The 24,229-nt window shown below is 40.1% G+C and overlaps 1 protein-coding gene across 1 annotated transcript in view; it reads left to right on the top strand.

Moving 5' to 3' along the window:
- LOC306776072 (contactin-associated protein-like 4) overlaps positions 1-24,229 on the top strand; it is a gene marked incomplete at both ends in the record, with an annotated part of 48,737 nt that overhangs the window by 13,312 nt on the left and 11,196 nt on the right. Inside the window, 12 exons of the mRNA XM_079266657.1 lie at positions 184-330; positions 1,729-2,038; positions 3,148-3,294; positions 4,939-5,110; positions 7,401-7,507; positions 10,506-10,625; positions 10,739-10,939; positions 12,086-12,248; positions 13,965-14,092; positions 15,085-15,255; positions 18,514-18,732; positions 22,207-22,446. Coding sequence (XP_079122783.1) covers positions 184-330; positions 1,729-2,038; positions 3,148-3,294; positions 4,939-5,110; positions 7,401-7,507; positions 10,506-10,625; positions 10,739-10,939; positions 12,086-12,248; positions 13,965-14,092; positions 15,085-15,255; positions 18,514-18,732; positions 22,207-22,446 — 2,125 coding nt within the window. The remainder of the gene's footprint in view (positions 1-183; positions 331-1,728; positions 2,039-3,147; positions 3,295-4,938; positions 5,111-7,400; positions 7,508-10,505; positions 10,626-10,738; positions 10,940-12,085; positions 12,249-13,964; positions 14,093-15,084; positions 15,256-18,513; positions 18,733-22,206; positions 22,447-24,229) is intronic.

The raw sequence follows: 24,229 nt of genomic DNA, 5'->3' as shown, positions 1-24,229 counted from the left end.
TTTGTCCTTTATGGAATATGGAAGTTATAATCAGCTTGAGTTCATGTTGGTTGCAATCCTGAGCATACTGAGTCTATGAATAAAGAGAATACATTTTCACTGTCAAAACTTCAGAAACCTTTGAATCCTACAGGGGGTGATGGCTGTTATATATTTATTTTTGTGTGTTGTTTTTTTGTGCAGCTAAGTCTGGGAGCTGTCCAAAGCCATGGACTGCAGAAACCCATCCTGTCCAACAGGAACTTTCATGGCTGCATGGAGAACCTGCTCTACAACGACCTCAACCTGATCCACCTGGCTAAACGGAACAACCACCAGGCCTCTGTGGTGGTAAGTCAATGCGTTGCTGCATCTTTCGAACATCATCATGGAAATCTGACATTCCGCATTCATCATTAGGACAAGTAGGTGACTGTACATGGGCAATTACAGTGTCAGACGTGTGCATAAGCATGTTGTTATACTTTTCTTTTATACGCTACAACAATGCGGTGAGGCGTAGAGAAAGCAGGAGAGAGACTGAATATAGTGCAACATTTCCAACAGACGTTGCAGGATCAGTCGGTCAGGATTAGTGTGTTTGGGTCAATGATATGTCGCGCCATTGTACCCAGTTGAGGGCGGGACCTGTGTGAGCCTCTACCAAGAAGGTGTAGGATGGCAGACAGCGGTGTCTGCTGCCTTATATACTGTCAAGTCAGCATGTATTTGTATAGGCACATTGATTGGCCGGCTATGTTTATGGAAATATTCAGTGGGCAAACGTGTGCTCGTGATTGGAAACGAGTATTACCGATAGAGTCTAATAGAGGGCTCCGTCTGTGCTTATAGAACTAGGGTTACAATATCGAAATTTATTTTATTCCTCATGCATTAATGTCATTACCATGCTTCTGGTCATATATTGTCATTATCATTATTTTCATTATCTGTGTCATCTTCGTCTTCATTTTTACACCCACCATTATCATCATCACCATTGTCATTAGCATCCTCATAATATCCTTCATTATCATCACCAATGTCATCATTGCACATTTTTCAAGTTATAAAGCCCGACGCAATCAAACTTGAGAAGAAAAGTAGTCTCATACTGAGTAATATAAATCAGGGAGGAAAGGAGGTATAGAATGAAAATGAGGAGAAGGGCGGAAAGAAGGAACCGGGGAGGAAAGTGAGAAACTGGTACTTTCTGTGTAGTAGACTTCACAGAAATGTTTGTTTCATACGAGTTTAGAATAATGTGAATCAATGTACAACTTGTGCCTCACATTGTGCTCAACAGGAGATCTCCCTGAAAACATTATATACTAACCACACCATATATTCATTGTGCTGAGTATCTTTATTTCCCTCCATAGGTTATTTGGTTTTTCGAATGTGTTATGGAAATTTAAACCATGCTTTATTTCATGTTTTTATTCATCGTAGAGTTTCTGTTTCCCAATGTCATATTGAGATGAGCAGATATGAGACAAATAGTGTAGGTGGGTGCAAATGCTGAGTGACTCTGATGCCTCCAGTTTTCTAGCTTATTTTAACTGCTCACCCAATATCAATATGGTAATAAAGATGTCCTTTTTCAGTTTCCTTTTTTTCACAGAGCTGCTGATGAGACCTCGGTGACATAGAGTCAAACCTCGTCAGCCTCTGCAACTAATGAATATTAATGTTTTATTATCTCTTTCATGATCATTTTCTCCGTCCCTTCCCTCCTTTCTTTCTCAGGGCAACGTGACCTTTTCTTGTGCTGAGCAAGTTTCAGTTGCTGTGACGTTCACTGACTCCCAGAGCTTCCTGCAGTTGCCAGGACTGACATCTTGGTCATCAGGTGTCGTCTCCGTGGCGCTGCAGTTTCGCACGTGGAACAAGGCTGGGCTTATCTTGACCTTCGACCTCTTACAGCAGGAGAGCACAGTCTGGCTGTACCTGAGCGAGGGCAGACTCCGCCTACAGATTAATAAAGCTGGCAGGGCCCAGCTGGAGTTAAGCGCAGGTTGGTCCAAGCAGGATTTTGCTGAGTTACACCTACAGAGAGGTATGTTACCCATGTTGTTCAGTTTTGTAGCAGAGATGACATAACAAGTTCTCATAGCTCAGATTCATGCCGCAGACATACAACACCAGAAGAGTGTTTTATCCAAGCACAAAAACGAACGAAAGAATGTTCAATAGAAATCTGAAGCATGCAAGTTGTTTCTTGATTTAAAAAAACAAAAGCATTGTCTCAAGGTTTGAATTGCATGTCAGTCTTCCTCAGTGGATAGTTGGCTCAGTCATGGCTCTGCAGTGTTGAACTTCTGACACATGATAATATTAGGAAAAGTCGTAACCCCTGTCAAACTTTCTCTGCAGTGGAAGACCATGAGATGTTGTTGGAAGCTAAGATTTTTTTGCTCAATCCAAATTTTTCTTCTGACTCATTAAACTCTTGAAATTTCATATTTCTCCAGATTTGGCTACTCATTATTACAGTAATTTAAGTGACACACAATACAACTTAACTAACTACATACTTAAAGGAGCTGTATTTAACATTGCAGACGTTAATATAGCAGCAAACAACTGAAGTTGCTCTCCCTCTGTGTGTGTTGTTATCGGAGCTTCTCCTTGCTACTTTGGCATAGCCGGGCTCGCCGCGTGTGCTTTTAGTGCATGTAAGTGCATGTGCGCGTGCCCCACTGGTAAGCTCATGGACGATGCTTAGCACTGCTGTCACACAGCAATTGCAGCTGATAATGCCGTCCCATCTGATAGCGCCATTGTGTTAGCGTAGCACCCACCCTACGGTTCCCCGTCAGGTAAACACTGTTTGCTCTGTCAACACTTTTGCCATAATTAGCAATGTTGGCACTGATAGCGCCCCCAGCTATGTGCCGCCGGCTTGCTGTCAACATGTAGAGAGCTGTTGAGAGTCAAACAAAATGCTCCCACTCTTGGTTCTTCCACTTTTAAAATCACAACAGCAAACATATCCATAACACTTTCATCAAGTTGAAGGAACTAGTCATGTTCCTGACTTGCTGGAAAACACAGATAGCAAAAAAAAATTAAATCACTTGTACGTGAAGGTCATAATGAAAATGGAAACTAACACAAACAGTACATTTATTTGGCATTTATGTTTGTGTCTATGTGTGCATAAAGGCTCAGGTCTGAATGATGGTCAATGGCATCATGTGGAGCTGAACTCCAGACAAGATCATCTGAGCATCACAGTGGACACAGACGAAGGAGCCACGGCTCACACCAGCATCCCACTTCTCACCACAGACAGTCAACTCTTTTTCGGTGGTAAGAAGACGTGAAATAAAACCTGCATCACATGTACTGTTTCTATCTGTTGTTGAGCAGTTAAACGGATTCACCTGATTGCAGCCACAGCTGAGGAGAGCTGCCAAAAGGGATGTATCTTCTGAACTAAAAACCTTCTCTTGTCAAATATTTTAAAGTGTACTTAAAGTAGACCTCAAGATAGGAAAACTGCTGACACGAGGTACTCGGGGTATAATTATCATCATGCCCAGAGAGGAGTGATGTCATAACGCTGCCTAGACTCCCCTCTCTTTCTTTGATGTCTCCTTCCTTCAAATGATGGTTCTCCTCTTCTTTTCTTTCCTTTCCTCTTTCCCAGTTCCCGTTTTGCTATTCTTTCTTCCATGCATACCCCTCTCTCCAAACACCTTCCCTTTTAATTTACCTCAAACTTACTTATACCCCCCCCCCCCCCATCCTGTCTCTGCAGTGCGTGTATTTAATATCCCTCATTTGTCCACACACATACTTGCACACACAAATAAAAGCATATGCTGTAGATGTAAACATTAACCCACTGCACACATGTAAGATTATAGAACACAGTCTCTATAGGGCAAAAAAAAATACAGTGAGTTTGACTCAAGTGGTGATGCGATTTTTTTATTCCTCAATGTGAAGCACCACATATCGGAAACTTCCTCCGTGAGTCATTATCACTGCCAAGAGGAAAGCGGCTCCAACTAAATCTCCTTTTGAGCTCCTGAAATTCAAAGTGACAAGAAACAGTGACTCGTCCTTCCTCCCTCCTCTGCTGGGAGGTATTGAACTCTGCGCCTGATGGGCTGACTATAATTAGAGCAACGTAGAGCCTGGAGCAGGAATGCTGTATTTGGCCACAGATTGCCACCATCGAGGATCAACTTCAAGCATTAATCCTGAGCTCATTCACACCCTCTGGCGAAGAGTGGTTTTATATGACAGCCACCTCGGGTCTACCGACGGTAATGGGTTAGATGAGGGTAAACAGAGAATCAAAAATCAGTCTCATCAGATACACAGATAACAAGGTAGAGAACAAAACCCAAAGTAGTAGATTCTGCAGCAATGTTTGAGTAATAAGTTACTTGTACACATTGAATCTGCAAATGCTAGATGCAGTGGTGGAAGATGTACTCAGAAGTATAAATACCACAGAGTAGAGAAATACTTTGTCAAAAGTAAAAGGAATTCATTCACAAATTGACATAAGTCAAAGTAAAAAAGTGTAAAATAAACTTAAAACAATGAAAGTAAAAGTATCCATGATGCAGAATGGTCTATTTAAGAACAATGCATATTGTAATATTGGATTATAATGATTGCTGCATTAATGTGTACATCACTTTGATGTTGCAGCTGGTAAAGGTGGAGCTAATTGCAGCTACGTTATACACTGCTAGCGTGTGTGTTTTAACCCCCTGTAGAATATTACAGTGAAGTTTAAACATTGTAACAAAGCTGGCATCCGTAACTTCCCACATGAAGTGATGAAGTTAGACGTATACTGACACTGTTGTTGTTTTTCAAGTAAAATTGATTTAATTTCATGTTTATGGATGGGCCTACCAAGAAAACGGCATACAAACAAAATACAAAGCAGCAGACCAACCACTGATTGGGTGTCATGCGTTCCCTCCCTAGGATGCCCTGTTCAGGAGCGCAGTCAGGAGTGTAAGAACCCCTTCAAAGTGTTTCAGGGCTGTATGCGTCTCTTCACTGTGGATAACCAACCCGTTGACCTCATCAAGGTGCAACAAAGGCTCCTGGGAAACTACAGCCACTTGCAGATTGATATGTGTGGCATCATCGACAGGTTAGTATCACCGTCTGAATTGTTTTTTTACTGCTGTTTACATGCACCCTGTGTGTGTGTGTGTGTGTGTGTGTGTGTGTGTGTGTTGGGCTGCCATCATTACCTTTTCTTATGATGTTCTTCTGATTTGTGTGTTGATTTGTTTTGAAGTGGTTTCCACAGTCAATTTGGGATTTGTGAAAACAGTGATAATAATAAGCACTCAGTTTGTGATTTATTTGCATTTTTCCCCTGGTTTGGACTGCACATTTAAAATATCCTATTATAAGTGAGACAGGTCTCTCCTTTACCATGCTCAATTAGATACACAGATGGAAAATTTGTATTTTATTTGTTGCTGTCCTCTTTAAAGTCATTTGAGAATGCAAGTATATACAGAATCAGGGAACTGTAGACGTCCTCAAGGGGCTTTTATTGACGACACAAAAACCACTAAAGTCAACAGTGCTTCTTAACTAGACTTGGGAATCTATGACTCAACAATAGACACCTAGACAAGGGAATAATAATTTAAAGCACACTATCTGTTAGAAAACAAAACCAACAATGAACTGATCCTGCTAACAAGTATTGTCTCTGTATCCAAAGCCTGAGATAGCTTATTTTTCTGCACCACTTAGCTACTATGTCACAATAAACTTGACCAATGTAGTTCATTTTCAGTAGATATATATATTCTTCATGAATTCATTAAGATTTCCATTTTCAGTTGCAACAAATTGGCTGAGAACTAGGCAGATGAATGCACTGTTGGCTTTGGTTTTTTTATGCGTTGTGTTGATAATAACAAAAATATAGAATATCGCCAGCCTTGTTCTTTAACTGAGCAGTTTGAGAAACACAGACTAGGGAATAAACTGGGGAGTAGTATTAAAGACTCAGCAACCACAACACAACTAGTACGGTGTTTATTCAAACCACCAATACGGCATAAAGGATTATAAATGGCGCTCACTGGTTGGACTGTCCCAGTGGCTGTCATGGACGGAAGGCAGTACCTTAGACGGCTCTTGCTGCTGACTAAGGGTTCAGGATCTTGGAGAGCGCTGCAGTGGTCTCTCATTTCAGAGTTTACTGCATTTGTAAACTCAGGGCAAAAGGTCTGACACAGTGAATCAGTGAATCATGCTAGTGGGGATAACGGCGCACCATTTTTTCGCTCGCTGGTGCCATTCATGGAGTTGCACTCGGCTGTAAATACTAAAAGTCACGGAAATTGTGTCGCGAATGAAAAAAACAAGACAGCAGTTTATTTTTCGGGTATTACACTTTTGGAAAAGTATAACATTTTTGGACACGGCTCCAAAATCTGACATGTGAAAAGTGTTGGGGGAGGGTGTGTCAGACATTGTTTGAACAAGCACTTGTTTGAAGTATACTGACACCTTTAGGACACACTTGCTGTCCAAGGCTTTGAAATCACTGAACTTATTACTCCCTCCTGCCGACCTCTCTCCTCACTGTATGAGAATGTGTTTTGAAGCGAGATCGATGAAGCTGTCACAAGGCAGTAATTCTGACCCTCTTTGCTTCTGTCAGGTTCCTGACAGATGCAAAGTCTTGGCTTGGCTAGTCCACGGGTCTCTGGAAATAGCAGACAGGTCCCGGTTGGCCAGAAGAGCGGCAGCGGTTGCCAAGGCAAAAAAAAAAACGGGTGTTTGGAGAGACAATAGTGAAGGACTTTAATTTGGCCTCAGGGAGGTTTTGGCAAACCGAATCAGAAAGGGAAAGCGGGGCTTGGCTCAGGCTGTGCTCATCCAGGGGGGAATATTCCTGAACTAACCACGGCATCACGACCCCCTTTAATATACTGTGTCACGATGAGGTCTATTCGCCAAGGACTCTTCACACTATTCTTCTTTTGTGCACCATGTGATAAATTATTGTTCACTCTAAATGAGATACCTCCTTATTGGAATTAGCTTATTAGTACTCAACTAGAGTTAATTAAATTGCACTTGGAACTGTTTTGCAGCTGACTTCTTAATGTTATCGGCCCTCAACAGCAAATTACCTCCCCTCACCTCTAATAGCACCACTTCAACCACAAATACAAAACAGTTTGATCAGAGGCTGTTGAGAAAAATGTCCTGTCTACATTTAATTAAGGAGCAACTCAGTAGATTGGAAATTAAGGAACAAAACATGGTCTTGAAAAAAAGTTTTCTGAACAGACAAATGTGCTGAATGCCTGTTGTTCCTTTTCATACCAAAATCCCTTATTTTTAAGTTTTAACAGACACTATATACTGTATCTCTCTCTCTCTCTGTATCTCTTTCTGTCTCTCAGGTGCTCCCCCAGTCACTGTGAACATGGAGGTAGATGCACTCAGTCGTGGAGCACCTTCCACTGTAACTGCTCCAACAGCGGCTACAGAGGAGCCACCTGCCACAGCTGTAAGCAACCAGCAACAGGGCATCTGCAGGTCTTTGAAATGCTTGATGCCTAAACTATAACGATGAGAATGGAAGTTATTAAAGTCTTGAAATGTGGTCAATACTTTTAAATTATTTTATTATCTGTCATTATGCTGTAAGGGCATTATCACCATCAAGTTATTATGATGCATGTGTTGGGTAGTAGAGGCTTATGTTAGTGAAATACTATTTATTTCATGAGCTATTGTGTTTTTCTTATACAAAACACTTGAACATATTTCACCCCTATTACTATAATTTTTTTGTGGTTTTAAGATTTTTGTGTCTTGGATAACTGAAAAAGCAAAAGTCAATATTGGAAACTATTGACTTTATGTGCAATGTTTCATATCAAAGATGGAGAAACTCTAACACATTGTGAAGGAAGTCTTCAATTAGTAGAAAATATGATTAATACAGCACTCCAGCAATGTTCTCATTGCTTCTGCTTTAATGACAGTGAGACCTCATGTCCCCTAACACTTAAATTACTTTCAACTCCATAGTTTCAGAACTTTAATTAGCTGTGTTCAATCGGGAATAGACTAAACAGATTGTTGGTACTTTATTATACTGAGTAAATTCAATTTTCATTTAATTTGAAACGCTTAAAAGCTTTGCTTCCTCACACCTGCAGATGGCACACTATATTATTTGATTTGTTCATTTTACATGTGTTTGCATATTTGTTTGATACATGTATGTATGTGTGCGCAACTCTAGCCCAGTCTAAAGTGATGAGGCAGAGGTTCAACACCCGTCCCTCAAACTGTATCATTTGGTCACAGACATCTTCTATTTGAAATCAAACAAACACAGGGTAACGCAATTCCCCATATTTGGGAGCATAAACAATGAATAAAGACATGGAAGCAATCACTCATGTGTCTCAAAAAATCTCAAGTGAAAAACCCTTTTTTTTCGCAGAACAGGCTGATTTGATTAAAGGTCAGTTTTGCGATGACAATATTTTGCTCCTAATTTCTAACTGCTGCAGTTCTGTGACTCAGCATTCTAAACAATGCCGAAAGCATCTCTGAACACTTCTGTTGCACTTCTGTTGCATTTTCCCTCATCAGATACTGTTTAAATCTCATTAAATATGCTTTTAATATAAAATAAATGAAACAAGCGTGTGGATAAGTTTGCTTCAAATAGAATGTGCTGCTTCTTAACAAAAATAGCCTTATTGATAATACTTAATACAGAAATAAAGTCTCGCTTTTTTCCACTGCGAGGCAACTGAAGAAAGAACACTGGCCTGCTGATGAAGATGAAAGACACAATTTTAACGCTCGTCTATTTCAAACTGCACACGTCAAGGACAGAGTCGGAGAAAGAGGTGTTGCTACTTGTTTAGTGATTTGATTTTAGAGGTATATGAGGTTTACAGGCCATTCATTAATATGTTCTCAAACACTTACAGATCAACAGTATTGGCAAACAATAGTAATGACACACACATGCACACAGATACAGAGACATTAATTCTCGTTTATATGTAAATAGAGACAGTGCCGTAGCTTTCCTCCGCTTAAACATGAACTACGGTACTATTTTTCTGTACAAATCTAATATTGAACCCTTCTTTAATTCTGGGGACAGAACCCTGGGTTTCTTTATTGAAAGTTTCTTTGAGATAGTTTTTAAAAGTGTGGGTTTTTATATTTAGCCTTGAAAGCAACTATAATATGATGTTTTTTTGTTATAACCAGTTCTAAATATTGCTGTCAGAACATTTGAACTAGAATGAAAGACTTCTTGTTAGTCTCGGAACAAACCGCAACATTATTTTAACTCCCTGGCCATATGGAAAGGAGAGAAGATAGAAAGATGAAAGCAAAAAAAAGAAATGAGTGGAAGAAGTCATACAGAGAGAAAGATAAGGAGGGTGAGGATAGGAGCAAGAGGGCAGAAGAGCAGAGTGAGTCCTACGGCAGACTGTTCTTTCTACATAAATGGATTTCAACATAGAGACTGCCCACAGTATTTTAGGTGAGTCAAATTAGAAATGAAAGCGATTCAGGCTTTGATTACACTGCCAAATTGTGATTGAATCTTTTTACACTCTGGTGGTATGATCAGCTTGAGCTGTTTCGGGGAACGGTCTGAAGAGCTTCACTGACATGAGATAAAGAAAAAACGCATGTTTAAAATGCGCTGACCTTTTCTTTCCTGCACTATTTTCTAATGTGTGTGTGTGTGTGTGTGTGTGTGTGTGTGTGTGTGTGTGTGTGTGTGTGTGTAACCAGAGGGCGTTATATGAATGCTTTTCACCTATAAGGTAGCTTTCCTCAGATTATGTTAATCATTTGCAGTTTTTATCAGAAGCTATTTTTGATTATTTGCCTACTGGTTATGTATGACAATGAACTCAAATATATTATAAATAAGCTAAATTATCTTTATTGTTGGCAGATTTTGGTGAGAGGACAATTACGATATATGACATGGTGTTTTATTGTTTTTGGTGATCAGGTAAAATTATAACAGATTTGGATATTGTCTATCTTGTTCTGCACAAATTGAATTATAACTTTCTTAACTATTTCAGAGGGACATGACACCTGATTCAGGCATGTTTGACATCTGTAAAGCATAATGTTTGTTTAGGCCAAGCACTGAAGTCCCACTCAACTGATTGTTGTTGCAACTCCTTCCACCACTCCAACTTCTCCATATGTCATTGCAGCTCTGGTACAGTTATCTTCATGGGTAGTTCTCCAAGCAGACTCCTTATTGCTGCTTGGAGTCTTTCAGAGCTCCCTCAAGTTTCTAACTTTATAACCATTTGCACTAAATTATCTATTTCTTTATCATGAGCAGCTCTGTCTGAAATGGAGCCAGCAAAGCAGATGGAAGTGTAGTAGTCTTGAACTTTGCTTGTATGAGTTGATAGGGGCAATGTTTCCTCTCAAATCTGATTGCCAGAAGATGTAGTATTGTTAATATGCTTTTGTTGCTCTTTCTTTCACAGCGAGATATGAAAAGTCATGTGAGGCGTACAAACACAAAGGCAACACATCAGGACATTATCACATAGACGTGGACGGCAGTGGACCAATCAAACCCCAGCTCATCTACTGTAACATGACAGGTAACAAACAAAGACACACATCGTCACACTTGAACACACACACAATACATTAGTATATTTATTCATCTATTTCTCTCCATCTGTCTGTCTGTCTCTTTTTGTCTGTCCACCAGAGGACATGGCATGGATGGTGATCCAGCACAATAACACAGAACTGACAAGAGTGTATTCGTCCCCTGAGAGAAACCAACATTCAGCCCACTTTGCCTACGCTTCTGAAGAGGAGCAGTTGGCAGCCATCATCAGCCAATCGGAGCACTGTGAGCAGGAACTGTCCTACCACTGCAGGAAGTCCCGCATCCTCAACACACCCGGTAAGACTTATGCCCACTGATGTTTTCTGTGTGTCTGAGTTATTGAGATGGCATACTTTGGAGAACTGTGAGATGTGTATGTTTTATTGGCATTGTTTATGTTGTTTTGTTGCATTTCGTAAGTTTGAGTGTGTTTAAAGATGGAGGAGGATGGCGTGGTGTTGTTAAAATGGGAATGGTAGGTTCAAAAGCAGGTCTTTGCAAAGCCAGATTTCTGTATCTGAGGGATCTATATCTAGAACAAGAAAGGGGTGATGTAAATTGCTGATTTAGTTAATTTAGAACATAATTAAAACATAAATTAAATCTAAAAGACTATAAATATTACACCTTTACTCATCTAAAAGGGAAAATAGAAATTGAGTTTCAAACTGCTCTGAAGAAAGATGCCCATCTTGTCATCTGTGAACCATCATTGAGTATCACTACAAAGCATCAGAATACATGTTAGGGAGAGATGTCTTCAAAAAGTAGCTGCCCATGTTCTGTCCAAGGCTGTGCAAGGCTGTAAGAGAGACAAGTGTAGTGGTTTGTGTTGAAATCCTAAATGAATGGGTGTTGTTACTGGTGACAGCCAGATGGAAGACGACAAATAAAGGGGGAAGGGGAAGGAAATTGACAGAAAGATGTTTCTGTGTCCCATTTGATTTGCAAATCAATTTGCAAGAGTGCTGACTTAAGCAGATGCATCAACAAAATGTGTTGTTATGAGAACATAGATGAGTGAGAATTCTCAGTTGGAAACACTTTTCATTCAAATGTCAGCTGTAGGAGTCATTGTCTTACCTCTTTGTGGATTCATGTGAAATTCATCTTTCATCAAATTAGCAAAACAAGCACTAATTTGCAATGGCTGTGACCATGTCAGCGCAGGAGCGTGTGCACACATGTGCGTACATGGTCACAGCTATTGCAAATTAGTGCTTGTTTTGTGTGTGTTTTTTGTGTGTTTGTGTGTGTGTGTGTCTATCTTTATCAGCCCAGTTGCTCGGAAAACAATGTTGGCACCGACGTTTCTGCAAACCACAGAATGCATTATATGCCAAATGTTTTGTATTCGGTCAGAGCAAGTGACGTAAGCGACGTTGCCGACTGAGGATTTGTAGTAATGGTGTATATTTGTGTGTGTGTGTGTGTGTGTTTCAGAGGGTGCTCCATTCACCTGGTGGGTGGGAGGTCCAGATCCAGGTGAGATCCAGACGTACTGGGGCGGGGCTCTGCCGGGCAGCCGGCAGTGTGCCTGTGGTCTGCAGGACAACTGTCTGGATTCAAATCACTACTGCAACTGTGACGCTGACTACGACCAATGGTACTGTACCTTATTGTGTGAGTTAGAAAAAGTTAGGACGTTTTGTGATGCAAGACAAATTTCCACGTGAAGGGACAAAAAAAGGTTTTATCTTATCTTGATGAAAACAATCTTTAGAATCTGACCTTTTGATTTTCAAAATAAAGTAAGCAATAATGCATGATCAGCTGTCTTACAGAGTACCCAATGCATACAACATATAGGGTTTCCTCACAATAACATGAGGCAATGTGCACTTTACAGAGTTGTTTCCTATATTGCGACACTTTGGAGTGCACTATTGCTCAAAAGGAAAATAATGGAGGCTATGTTGTCAAAGTTGTATTCATTTATTCCAGGTTAGCCCATGTTTCGGTTAGTTTCACCAATGAGTTAACTGGTAATGTAGAGTGAGGTGTGGATTCTATGGTTACCTGCACTTTAACATACATTGACAAGTATTGATAGCTTATTGATCAGCCATGAAGATGGTAAACATAGTTAACAGTATAATTGCTTAACATCAGCATGTTAGTATTATCATTGTGAGCATGTTAGAATGCTGTTGTAACCATTTAGCTTAAAGCAACACTGTGTGTAATTACAGCTGGTAACAGTAAATAATTAAAAATGTTATTGTAATATGAAATGTAATGTTATCAAGACAATGATTTGGATGGACCAGCTGTAAAAGGAAATATTTTAATGTTAATTTTAAAGACAGGTATAAAACAACGTAAGATTGTCTTTGAAAGGAAACCTTTTACTCATTAGAGTCAATGATTGAGTGGAATCTGTCCTACTGCTCCAATTAAGTCATTGATTAACAAGTCAGTGTTTACCTCCATCGCATCCTGCCGTACTGGACAGAAAAGAGCCATGAGACATCCAGGATGAATCCCATGATATTCAAGCATCCCTCCATGTTTTATCCAATCCTGTATTTAAATCCTTTTATCCATGCTGTAAGCAATTCTGTATTTAGGTCACCGTCCCCAATCCTGGAACCAATTTTGCAGTTTGACTCATTTTCCCATATTGAAACCAATCTTGCAACTGTCTGCATAGCCAAAGGTCCTTCTCTCTAGTATCTCACTGCCTAATTCTGTGCGACTTTTACTTTATTCTTATAGACTTTATCTGCCGTCAATCTCTCATCACATTTGCTGGCGCTGTGTGGGCCCACAGTCCTATAATTATTTTTTGACAAAATCTTCTCAGCAGCAAAGCAAAATTTGAAACACCACAAAGCTGAGAGAGTGAATGGTGGCGATGAATGTGCAGATGAATTGCTCGGCCTACGTTCATTAGGACAACGGTTCCACCAAACGGCTGCTGAGACATGTTGTGTCAGCTGAAATGTCTTCAGTTGATTGTCTACTTGTGAACCTCAATGAACAAATGAAGACAGTCAAGAGCTCAAGTGTTACAGTGTGTCCCACTCCCTCTAAAACGGTTTGATTTGAGTTCAGGTGGGCACATGTTTTACATTGTAATTGTAACAACTACTTCCTTGGCAGTGCACAAACACACTTACACAGAAATGACAGCTACCTTTTTTCAACTAAGACAAATGGAAACACGAAACAAATTCTGTTAAAAGCGGAAGAAGTACCTTTAGCAGGGCAGAAATGTGTTACTATGCTTAATTGATTGAATAGGCTATGCTTAAAATGCCCCCTCCTTTTTGTCTTTTTTATGTTGCTCCTCGTCCTTTTCATCCTCCTTCTCCTACAGGGCTGATGACTCGGGTCTACTCGCCCATAAGGGGAGCCTCCCAGTCAGGTCTCTGGTGCTGGGTGACATTCAGCGGGCGGGGTCAGAGGCTGCCTACAGGGTGGGACCCCTACGCTGTCATGGAGACAGTAAGTCCATTTCAGTTGCTGGTTATTGTTTGACAAGAAGTTGGTGCCAATGTTAACACTTCGTTGACAATAGTGTTTTTATGGAATTTGAAATTATTCAATCAATCTGTTTTATTCAGCTGTAGAGACCATTCTTACCGACAGGTCCAAAACTGATGCTAAAAGGTAACTAGAGCGTCATAGTTTGAAGCTGAGAGCTACTGACCATGCGGTCTTATTTGATGGTTTGGAGGTGAGAACATGTTACGTTACATTACAGTCATTTAGCAGACGCTTTCATCCAAAGCGACTTACAATTCAGATTCTATCACATTTCTACACACACAGCAATTTCTTTGGGGGGTTAAGTGTCTTGCTCAAGGACACATCTACATTCAACTAGCGGAGCCAGAGCCGGGGATCGAACTGCCGATCCTCTGATTGACAGACGGCCCTGCTCTCGACTTAGCCCCAGTTGCCCATTGTTGAACTCTTGTGTGAACTGAACTACTTGAATAACTGTATCCAATCTTCCCCCTGCCATTTAACTTCTTAATGGACAATTGGTTAATAGGCCAATTACACAAGCTAATTAGCAGACCGGCAACTGAAATATGACTTACTTTGTTCTCTTTAATAACAACCTCTAGTGAAAAGCTATTTAATAAAACGAATCGAAGTGATTCATTTTACGTTGTTTTAATTGCCTCTAATTTCAGCCTTCAGTTTAATGAGTAAATTAATGAATAAATAAGCACCATGCGAGATAAATCAACATAAATGAGATAGCGTTGTTGGAGTTATGACTTTGTTGTCGGCTAATTACAGTTGGTGTATTTGTTTACTACACGATTTTTCATTATACAGCCATCATAATGAGATTTCTTTTAAATAAGCTGCGTTCCAGACTGATATGTCAACTTTTTGAAAAAGTAAACATAAATGTACCCCCTTTTTAGGAAACAAAAGAGTAAGCATATGAAGCATTTAAGCACTTTGTTTGACACTTTCAGAGAACTTCTGGAACGCTGCGTTTTTTGACAAGGAGACATCTTACCTTCACTTTCCCACCTTCCACGGAGAGCTGAATGCAGACATTGCTTTCCTGTTCAAGACAAAGTCCTCCTCCGGGGTCTTCTTGGAAAATCTTGGCATCAAGGACTTCATTCGGATCGAACTCAGCTGTAAGTGTAATCTAAACAATGTTCTGCGTCATTATCAGTTGTCTTCTAAATACCTGGTAGTGGGAGACTCTCAAGTTAAAAGAGAGCAACAACCAACAATGGCATGATGATGTTAAAGTCCCTCTGTTTTTACTGTCATCAGCTGAAAGGGGAAAGATTCTCTGTGCTCACCTGAATTCTTAGTTTAAGGTGTGCACATACAAGCATGACTTTGTGACATCCCATTGTGGAAGCAGGAGACAATGTGTGGCATTTGTGTCAGTTGGACTTTTGAAATGAAAAAAAAAGCATATTCATGGATTCGATTTTTCATTTTGGGAAAGTGAGTCGATGTAATTTGAAGATCGAATCCTTGGATAGATTACCTGGATGGCTCAACATTATGTTGATTTTGACACAGGGGAGCGCTGTTTATTTCCTGTTTTCTACTGAAAGTCAGAGTTGGTTTCTTTTTAACCATGACAATGCAATACAAACCATAATGTTTCCCGAACAAAGTACGGTACTTATTTTCACCAAAGTCATGATCTGTACCTAAACCTTTCCAAGCTTTAACAATAGAAAAGAACAGAAATTGGGTTTATTTCTTTTTTGAAGTTTTGAAAGGCACTTTTAAATGATGTCCTGCTGATAGTTGCGTCAGATCAGGAAAGGCTGAGACCTAGAATTAATGTTTTTCATAGCGTAATCATAAATGATTCTGCTGCAGAGGAAGGAATGCTTTAGTTTTGTGTAAGTTGAAAAAGAAGTCTGTTGCATGTAATCCAGTGTGACATGATCTGTGGGAATTACACACACACACACACGACACAAGACAAATGGTAACCCTCCTCGTTAGGGAAACCCTGGTATTGTTACAGTGACACGCATCTCTTATCTCACTGCAGCTCTATTACTGTTATCAATATTATGATTATGACAGCTGGTGTTCCTTAAGACTCTGTGTCGTTATTACTGCTGTCAGAGTAACATGGCTGGAGCTGGGCCAGAGAGCAGCCTCTCAATGAAGCCTCTGGATTGTTCTATCAACTGGTTCCACAATCCCACAGTGGTACAGCTTTACCTCCACTGTCTGTGTCATTCATGAGGGATGATGATGAGGATGTTGTGTTCAGGCACAGATCTCACCTCTCTGATAACTTCACCCCGAAATGTGGAGTGTAGGCATGCTGGCAGTGTTGTGATGGGTGAACGGACTCCATGTGGCCTTCATCCTCACCTCTCTTCATTATAGGTTAAGTTGTTAACCTAATAGAGCTGTGGAGATTAATGACTTAAGCATGCTAACCTACATTAGGTTTGGTGTTTCAGTCCCACCGTGATGGCACATACTTACAACCTACTTTAATAAGAAAGTGCACTGCATTGGATTTGTGTCCACTAGATGACATATGGTACATTCTCATGTCTTAAAATTGCTTTCTGCTACAAAAGTTGAATGTTATTTTTTTATGTGATGTATCAGCAAAGTCAAGGTTGTAAAGTTCATTCACTCAATAACTGTAGCTAAGTACAATTTTGAGGCCCTTGTACTTTACTTGAGTATTTATATTTGATGACTTTTCTTTGACTCTACTGCATTTCAGAGGCAAATACTGTGTTGAACTTTTACTCTACTGCTATTGCTTTGCAGATTCAAATGAATAATGCAACATATAATCAACAACCTTTACTTTAGTAAAGGTACACAATTTGTACTTTTACTTGTTATGGAGTGTTTCTGGTATTGCTACTTTTAATTTAGTAAAATATCTATTTCTTCCACTTCTGAACAAAGTGGAGAACAGTGAAGCTTACGACCACTTATTATTATTATTGCAGTTATCGGCTCGCTGAGGCTGTACTTAGGCACAACTTTGCAGGTATTTAGTCATAAATCAAAGTATTGGACAAATATAAGTTTTTATCTCATGATGACGCTAGATGAAACATTATGGGATCACTAAAGTTACAAAGTACAATCCACCCATAGTTGTGGAGATGTCGAACTCAAAACCACAGATGTAAACCTGTTTGTGGCGCTACAGGAAAAGTCAGGGTGTCATTATTCATCCAAACATTTCAAAACAATCTGTCCAATATTTGTTTAGATATTTCAGTCATAAATTTGCAAGGCAACTAGTTCCAATTGAGAATATTAAGCAAATCATAGCCAGATGACACACTTGTCATTCACAGTGAGCCTACAAAATCCGCACTGGATGTGGAAATTGTCGTTAGATGTGCTGCTTGTTATGCCGACTATGCAGAGCTAGACTGAAGAAGGTAATAGCTATAGACACGGTTGATACCACACAACTGCATGATCTCTGACTGGTGCTCAGGCTTGGTTTCAGCAGTGCTGGCACAATCACACAGAGAAACGAACAGATGTGAGTCTGTAGCTGCAGCCTTTCTGTCGAGCCTTGGACTGGTCTCTGGATCATCTCAGATCTGTGTCCAGCTGTCTGTCCATCCTGCCAGCAGATGGTCTGATGGGAGGAAGTGACTTCAAACTTCCGCCAACATATTGTGATGGAGGAACACGACTCACTAATGGGTTCAATGAAAGATGACACAGTCTAGTAAAATGTAACAGTGTGTTAGAAAAAAAGAATCCACATTTTTGTCTGAAGCATTTTTACAATAAATAGTAAATGGTTAGAAAACAATAATATTTCTGAATAAATTCTTAAAGCTCCTTATGGTAAGATCATGTTTAAACTATTAAAGAATGTAATTCCCCTCCCTCTTCCTATTCCACCCACATACTTAACTGTGTAAGAATAATTGACAGAATAGGGTCTTCATACTTCTGCCATAGTTCCTCATTGGTTGAATGGATTTCACACATTTTCACTTAGAACGTCAGAAAATTCAGCAAATTCATTTTGATCATATATGAATAATTAAACAGAACCTACACAACACACTACAGTTTTAAGAGTGTCAACACCATTACACACACTGCCATGATGGATCGTTTAAAGTGTGTTATTCTCTGTGCAAAGACGGAGCTGGGAAACATGAGGGGTTTGCAATGTCTCACTCATCAGAGGACACCGTTATCTAAAAGTGTCAGGGAATGTTTGTTAATCAGCCTGGTAGAATTTGGCGGGAACACGTCAAACTCACTTTGCTGGTGTGACTGTCACCCAGGCATCCAAATGCTTCTTAATAAACAGTCTATGTGTGCAACAATCTCTCTCTTTTACCAATTTCATTTGTTGCTCCTTCTTTAACTGCTGAAACTGTGCCGACCAACACCCTCCTCTCCAGCTGCTTCAGAGGTCGTCTTCTCTTTCGACGTGGGAAACGGGCCGCTGGAGGTTCGAGTGGAGACGAGCGTCCAGCTGAACGACAACCGGTGGCACAGTATACGAGCCGATCGGAATGTAAAGGAAGCGTCGCTACGTGTGGACGAGTTCCCTGCCGCCACGCAAGAGGCTCCTGCTGACGGACACAGTCATCTGCAGCTCAACAGCCAGTTATTCATAGGTGAGGGGCAGGAGGGAGAGTGTGTGTGTGTGTGTGTGTGTGTGTGTGTGTGTGTGTGTGTGTGTGTGTGTGTGTGTGTGTGTGTGTGTGTGTGTGTGTGTGTGTGTGTAGGTGTGTGTGTGTGTGTGTTTCCCAATGCCTTAGAAATGTAAGAAAATTGCAAAGTGAGAGAACTGAAAAGTTTTATTCGTGTTAGGATTTGGATTTTATGTTAAAGGGAGTCAGGGTGAGTTTAAGGTTATAGTAAGGATTGAGATTACGCATTAGGGGGAGAGTCATTTATGGTGTTTGAACAGTAATCTCATTAGCAGCTGAGTGCAAGTGACAATTGCTGTCGTGTCTTCTCTTTTCTTATCTGTGACAGCGACTACAGCAACACATGCACTTTGCATTCGCTGAGTGGAGGAATCCAGGAGATTAGTCTTTTTTTGTCTCAACAACAAGCAGACAGCTATTCAGATCAGTTTAACCTTGGTGGACTTTATTTTACAAAGTAAATTCTGCTATGTCTGCCCTCTTTTCCATTCAGTTCATATTAAACCGCATTATGGGATCAATGTTGTACTCTGCACCACAGAAGTCCCACATGGGCAGCTGGAGTTGGATAAAGGCAGATCTTCTTTATGGCAGTGTTGAGGAATCTTTGCGTAAGAAGCGCTATAGACTGGCACCTCTCATTACTTTTCTTTTCTACCTTGTTTGAGACACTTGCCTCCAAGTCGTGGTGATATAAAGCTTTACAAAGATGTGGTGCACTAGTGACTATTTCTGGAAGCAGGACAGTGTATGTGTGAGGTGTTTTTGGACAATAATGGAGCTCTATGGCACAAAACAATAAGCCATAACAGGCTCCGTGTAGGTAGAAGGTCGGGATGGACGGGCGGGTCAAATAAACACAGTACGTTTACCCAGGAAACCAAAAGTCATTATTGACCTTTTTCAATTTATGTCTGTAACTTAGAAGGTATCAAACATTGGCCTACTTATCTTAAGCCAAACCATGATGTCTTAACAAACCAAGTCGTTTTGTTGCATTTTTGTTTTGTTTCAATTTACGTTTCAAAATCTGTTTCTGAATTAAGAATGCAGTTTAGTTGTATAGGAACATCATTTTGAGACAGGGTTGTACATTTTGGGTCAACTTTTGAACAATTCCACTTTTCTGTCTTTCGCTGTTCCTCTCAACTTCATCAGCTTAAAGTGTTTTCAATTCATCTCTTCCACAGACAGATTCATAATTCTGTTTACCCCCTCATCGTTATCTGTCTAACTGTGTTTGAGTGGATGCAAATCCAACTTACATTCATTGCAGGCTTTATCTTCGAGCAAATACTCTGGATATTCGTTCATTTGTAAACAAGCATTCTGAAGAGACAAGCAAACAACAACGAAGGATGAGATTGGAGAGATGCAGAGAGAAGGAGGCGGGCATTGATTGACTGGCAGCAATAAGCTAATAATCCATCCTGAACAGCCAGAAAGAAGTGATCATGTCTTTCTCCTGGTTATTGCTGCCCGGGTTGGTGTTTACCTGCGATGCAAAGATATTCATATGTTTGAATGGAAATGTGATGGGATTATGAAATAGACTGTGGGATCGAAAGTTTGCGTTTGTGTTTGACAAATACTTGATTCGCTGCAAAGCAATGTGCAGCTGGGTGTCTCTCCTTCACTTGTTTTGGAAAGTGAAGGGCCATGTGCTCCGGAAGTTGTTATTGTTAATCCATAATGTTAGCAGCCTCTTATCTGTGAAATCATAAATCGCTACACTGCAGAGACTATGATACCGCTATCAATAGTGTGTCCTATTTGTAATATATAAAATTGATTTGTAAAACTAAACGAGACAGATTATTCCATATTTTAAATTACTAAACCGTAATATTGCTTCGGTTAAATTTATACGACACGAAGTTGTTCAACTTTATTTATTGCCATAGGAAGCTATTCATTTTGTGTACACACTGTAACAAACATCCTTGTATGATCTATATTTAAGATAATACTCATATAAATACGTTATTGTATTTGTGTCTGTGTTGGTTGTGAGCAAATATCTGTGTTTATGACAACAAAGAAACAGGATAAATTGTTGCAGGAGGTCAGAGCTCCTGAGAAGACTAAATCTGACCTCATCTGATCATCTGGAAAACATACATCTATCTGTATACATTTACTGGTGGAGTGTGAGTGTGTCGGAGTGTTTTGGGGAATGACTTTTATAATTTATAATCAATTGTGTGCTCAGGATTAAAGGGTTTGGACATAAGGGTTATGTGGTGCGGTTCATACTTGCGAACGGTGGGTGTTGTTCCGCTCGTGTATAGGTTGACATTTTATTGCACTTTTGTAGCCTAAAGGTGTTCTTTAATTATTCTTTTTTTGAGGTATGTAACCACAGTAATGTTTACCCAAAGTACATTTTAATTGACCTACCTTTTACCTTTTAAAGCACATGTTTACACAATTAATTTCACTTGACTAAAATACTCTATTCCCACAGTATGTTAATGAAACACTGCAGCTCTTTTGCAAAACAAGACCCCTTTGGTGTTGTAACACCATGAGGTGAGCCTCAAAAGCTGCTTTAGGGGCCGACATCCTAACAGGGTCTTTTTTTGAGTCCTGCAGGACTTCTTTCTCTGGCAGTTCCTGTCCTTTGTTTCTCTCCCTCTGTCAAAGTTTCTGTCCCTCACAAGTATGTTATTGGTCTTTTGGCCAAAGTGCACTAAAACGTTGATCGTTTTGTGCAGTCCCAACCAGTCTTTTCTACCATCTTTCCAGTTCAGGTCTTCCTGGTTAAATCATCATTTAATAAAAGTTCACCGTGCATGTTTCTTTGATTCAGCAGAACCAAATGTTTCTTTATTGAGCCAACAGAAAGTATTACTTCAATTTCCCGCTATTTCTGCTCTTAGTGTGCTTTTTGTGTTTAATAACTGTTGCTGCAGATGGGAACTAGAGGCGCAGAGGTTCTGCCAGACTCAAACTGTGAGAGTAATACCCTGCCAACTCCATTTGCCAAGTACAATAACAACTGTAATGCGTGGATGTAAAATAAAGACGCTGCCAGCTTTGAACGCAGGGAGAATTGTAATTTGTCCAAGTCTAAACTCTGTGAACAGTGTGAGGTTGTTATATTAGAATGGTAATTGTCAGGTTGTCATTGTTAAGTGAGCTTCACAATAGAAATGTAATTAAAGGTACATCTCTCCATATAAGTGAATACTTTTTGGGTTGTATGCAAAATGATCTAAAGGACTTGGTGGAGATGGTTTTCTTTTGACAATTGTTACCTTTGATTTGGGTTGGCTTGATTATAAGAGGCATATAGCTGAGATGCTTTTGAACATATGACTATTGGGCAGGTTTTAAGCTCTGATTGGGTTACTTGGTGTCAGTCCAATCTGAGGTAATGGACACAGTGTGCTAGTAGTTGTGTGTAGTGTGTACAGTATCTGTTTTTGTTTGCAGGAGGCACCGCCTCGAGACAGAAGGGCTTTCTCGGCTGCATCCGCTCCCTGCAGCTGAATGGTGTGACTCTGGACCTGGAGGAGAGGGCGAAGATCACCCCAGGTGTCAGGCCTGGATGCCCGGGCCACTGCAGCAGCTACGGCTTGCTCTGCCAGAACCAGGGTCGCTGTGTGGAGAGAGTTAATGGTTTCTCCTGCAACTGTGACCAGTCAGCCTACACTGGAGCCTTCTGTCATGAAGGTACGTGCATTCAAATATACACTGGAGACTGAATGGCAATAAACACTCTGATATGCTATCATTGATGTTCTGTGCCTTGAAGTAACAATTTAATATCAATACAAAAACATTTTTCTCTTTCAAGATACTAGTAATGTGAACTTTCATCACAAGTACAGATAACATGATTTCAGAGCTGTGAAGTTTAAGTTTGCTCGAAGATCCAACACTCTCGGATTCAATTATATTTGACGGACAGATTGACATACTGGACGAAAAAGCCTGAGAGAGACATGGTCTGATGTCATTTTAAAGATAAAACACAGTCTCTCCTCCAACTTCAAGTTCAGTGTTTTGTCCCAACAATAGCCTTGACCATTTATTTTCCTTGTGAATAAGAGATGAGAGAAGCACATTTAGCATTGAGTTCATTACTGTGTCCACGGAGGGCAGATATGCTGTATGCCATAAAACTGACACATTTCTCTGGGTAAAGAAAGAAAGAGAGGAGAATGATCTGGTATTGCCGGTTTTAACAACAACAATTATACTCAAACTGTATTTTAAATGTCATCATTTCAAGCACTGCATAATGTTCCTATAATATTAAGAGACACAGAAGGTATCTGGTTGTGACTACAACAGTCATATTTGAGTGATTACGTTAACAACAGTAATAGGGTAAAAGATTTAAGAAGTTACATGTGATGTTTTTCTGTCCCTCAATTTAGCATAATTGTCCTAGTACCTCATTTCTTCATGTGTTATACTGCACCCACTCAACATTGAGTTTATAATATCTCATATGGTATCAGTATAGCAACTCTCGACTCCTGCCTGTTCTACTGCTTTCTATTGCATTTGACCAGCTTAGTCTGTGCGCTCTATTCAGAGGCTATCCAAACAAAGGGGAAGAGATTTGTTTGCCAGTAAAGTAGTCAGAATCTACATACCTTTAGCAATTTCTCTACATTTAAAAAACAAGTGGTTTTATCTGGCTCACCATCCCTCGTTGTTTGTGTAACTAAAGAGAAACTCCACTGTGTTACAGTATGCTAAGCCACACCCCCCTTAGTTACTGATGCTTTGCCTGTCAAGCTTTTTATTCTCACACAGTTCCCAACAGTTGCAGATTTACCACCTGATTTTATTAACAAGTGGTCCTTGTTATCAGACAGAGGAAGACAAAAGCAAGCTTTTCATTAATGAAACTGTTTTGCCTGCCTGCGTGTCTCTTCCAAATGTTAACAGCTGACTTTTGAATGCTTCTAGTTGACTATCATAACAATCATTTTCTAAGTGCAGCAAATGTGGAGCCGAGGGCAAAGATGGGACTGCTTTCTGAAGAGGATCCTTCAGTCGGCAGACATTAGACTGACCCTGACTGTCTCTCTCGTTCACTGTCTGCACAGCTTGGCCTTTCGACGCTCGTTTTGAGTGGTTCATAATGAGCCTGTTCTGTCGTGAAAGTCAAGCATCGGGATGATGTTAAAAGACTCTTCTAGCCCACCATGCCATTGTGTCGACCATGCGATGCATCGAGGGCTCGTTGTACAGTGTTGAAAGTCAACATATCACACACTGTCAGTATGTGGACATATATTATTAAAGAATATCTCAACATTTTGTAGGATACACTTATCAATTTGTTGCTGAGAGTTAGAGAGAAGATGAAGACAACTCTCGTGTTTGTGTGTTTTGCAGCCAGCAACTGGTTATCCTAGCTTAGCATAAAGACTGGAATCAGAGGGAAATGGCTAGCCTGGCTAAAAGCTCACTTATTGACATGTTGTTTTGTTTGTTT

This window comes from Melanostigma gelatinosum, assembly GCF_949748355.1.
Source record: "Melanostigma gelatinosum genome assembly, chromosome: 4".
Lineage (NCBI taxonomy): Eukaryota > Metazoa > Chordata > Actinopteri > Perciformes > Zoarcidae > Melanostigma > Melanostigma gelatinosum.
The sequence above is the reverse complement of the archived record's forward strand: the minus strand, read 5'-3'. Positions and strand labels throughout refer to the sequence as shown.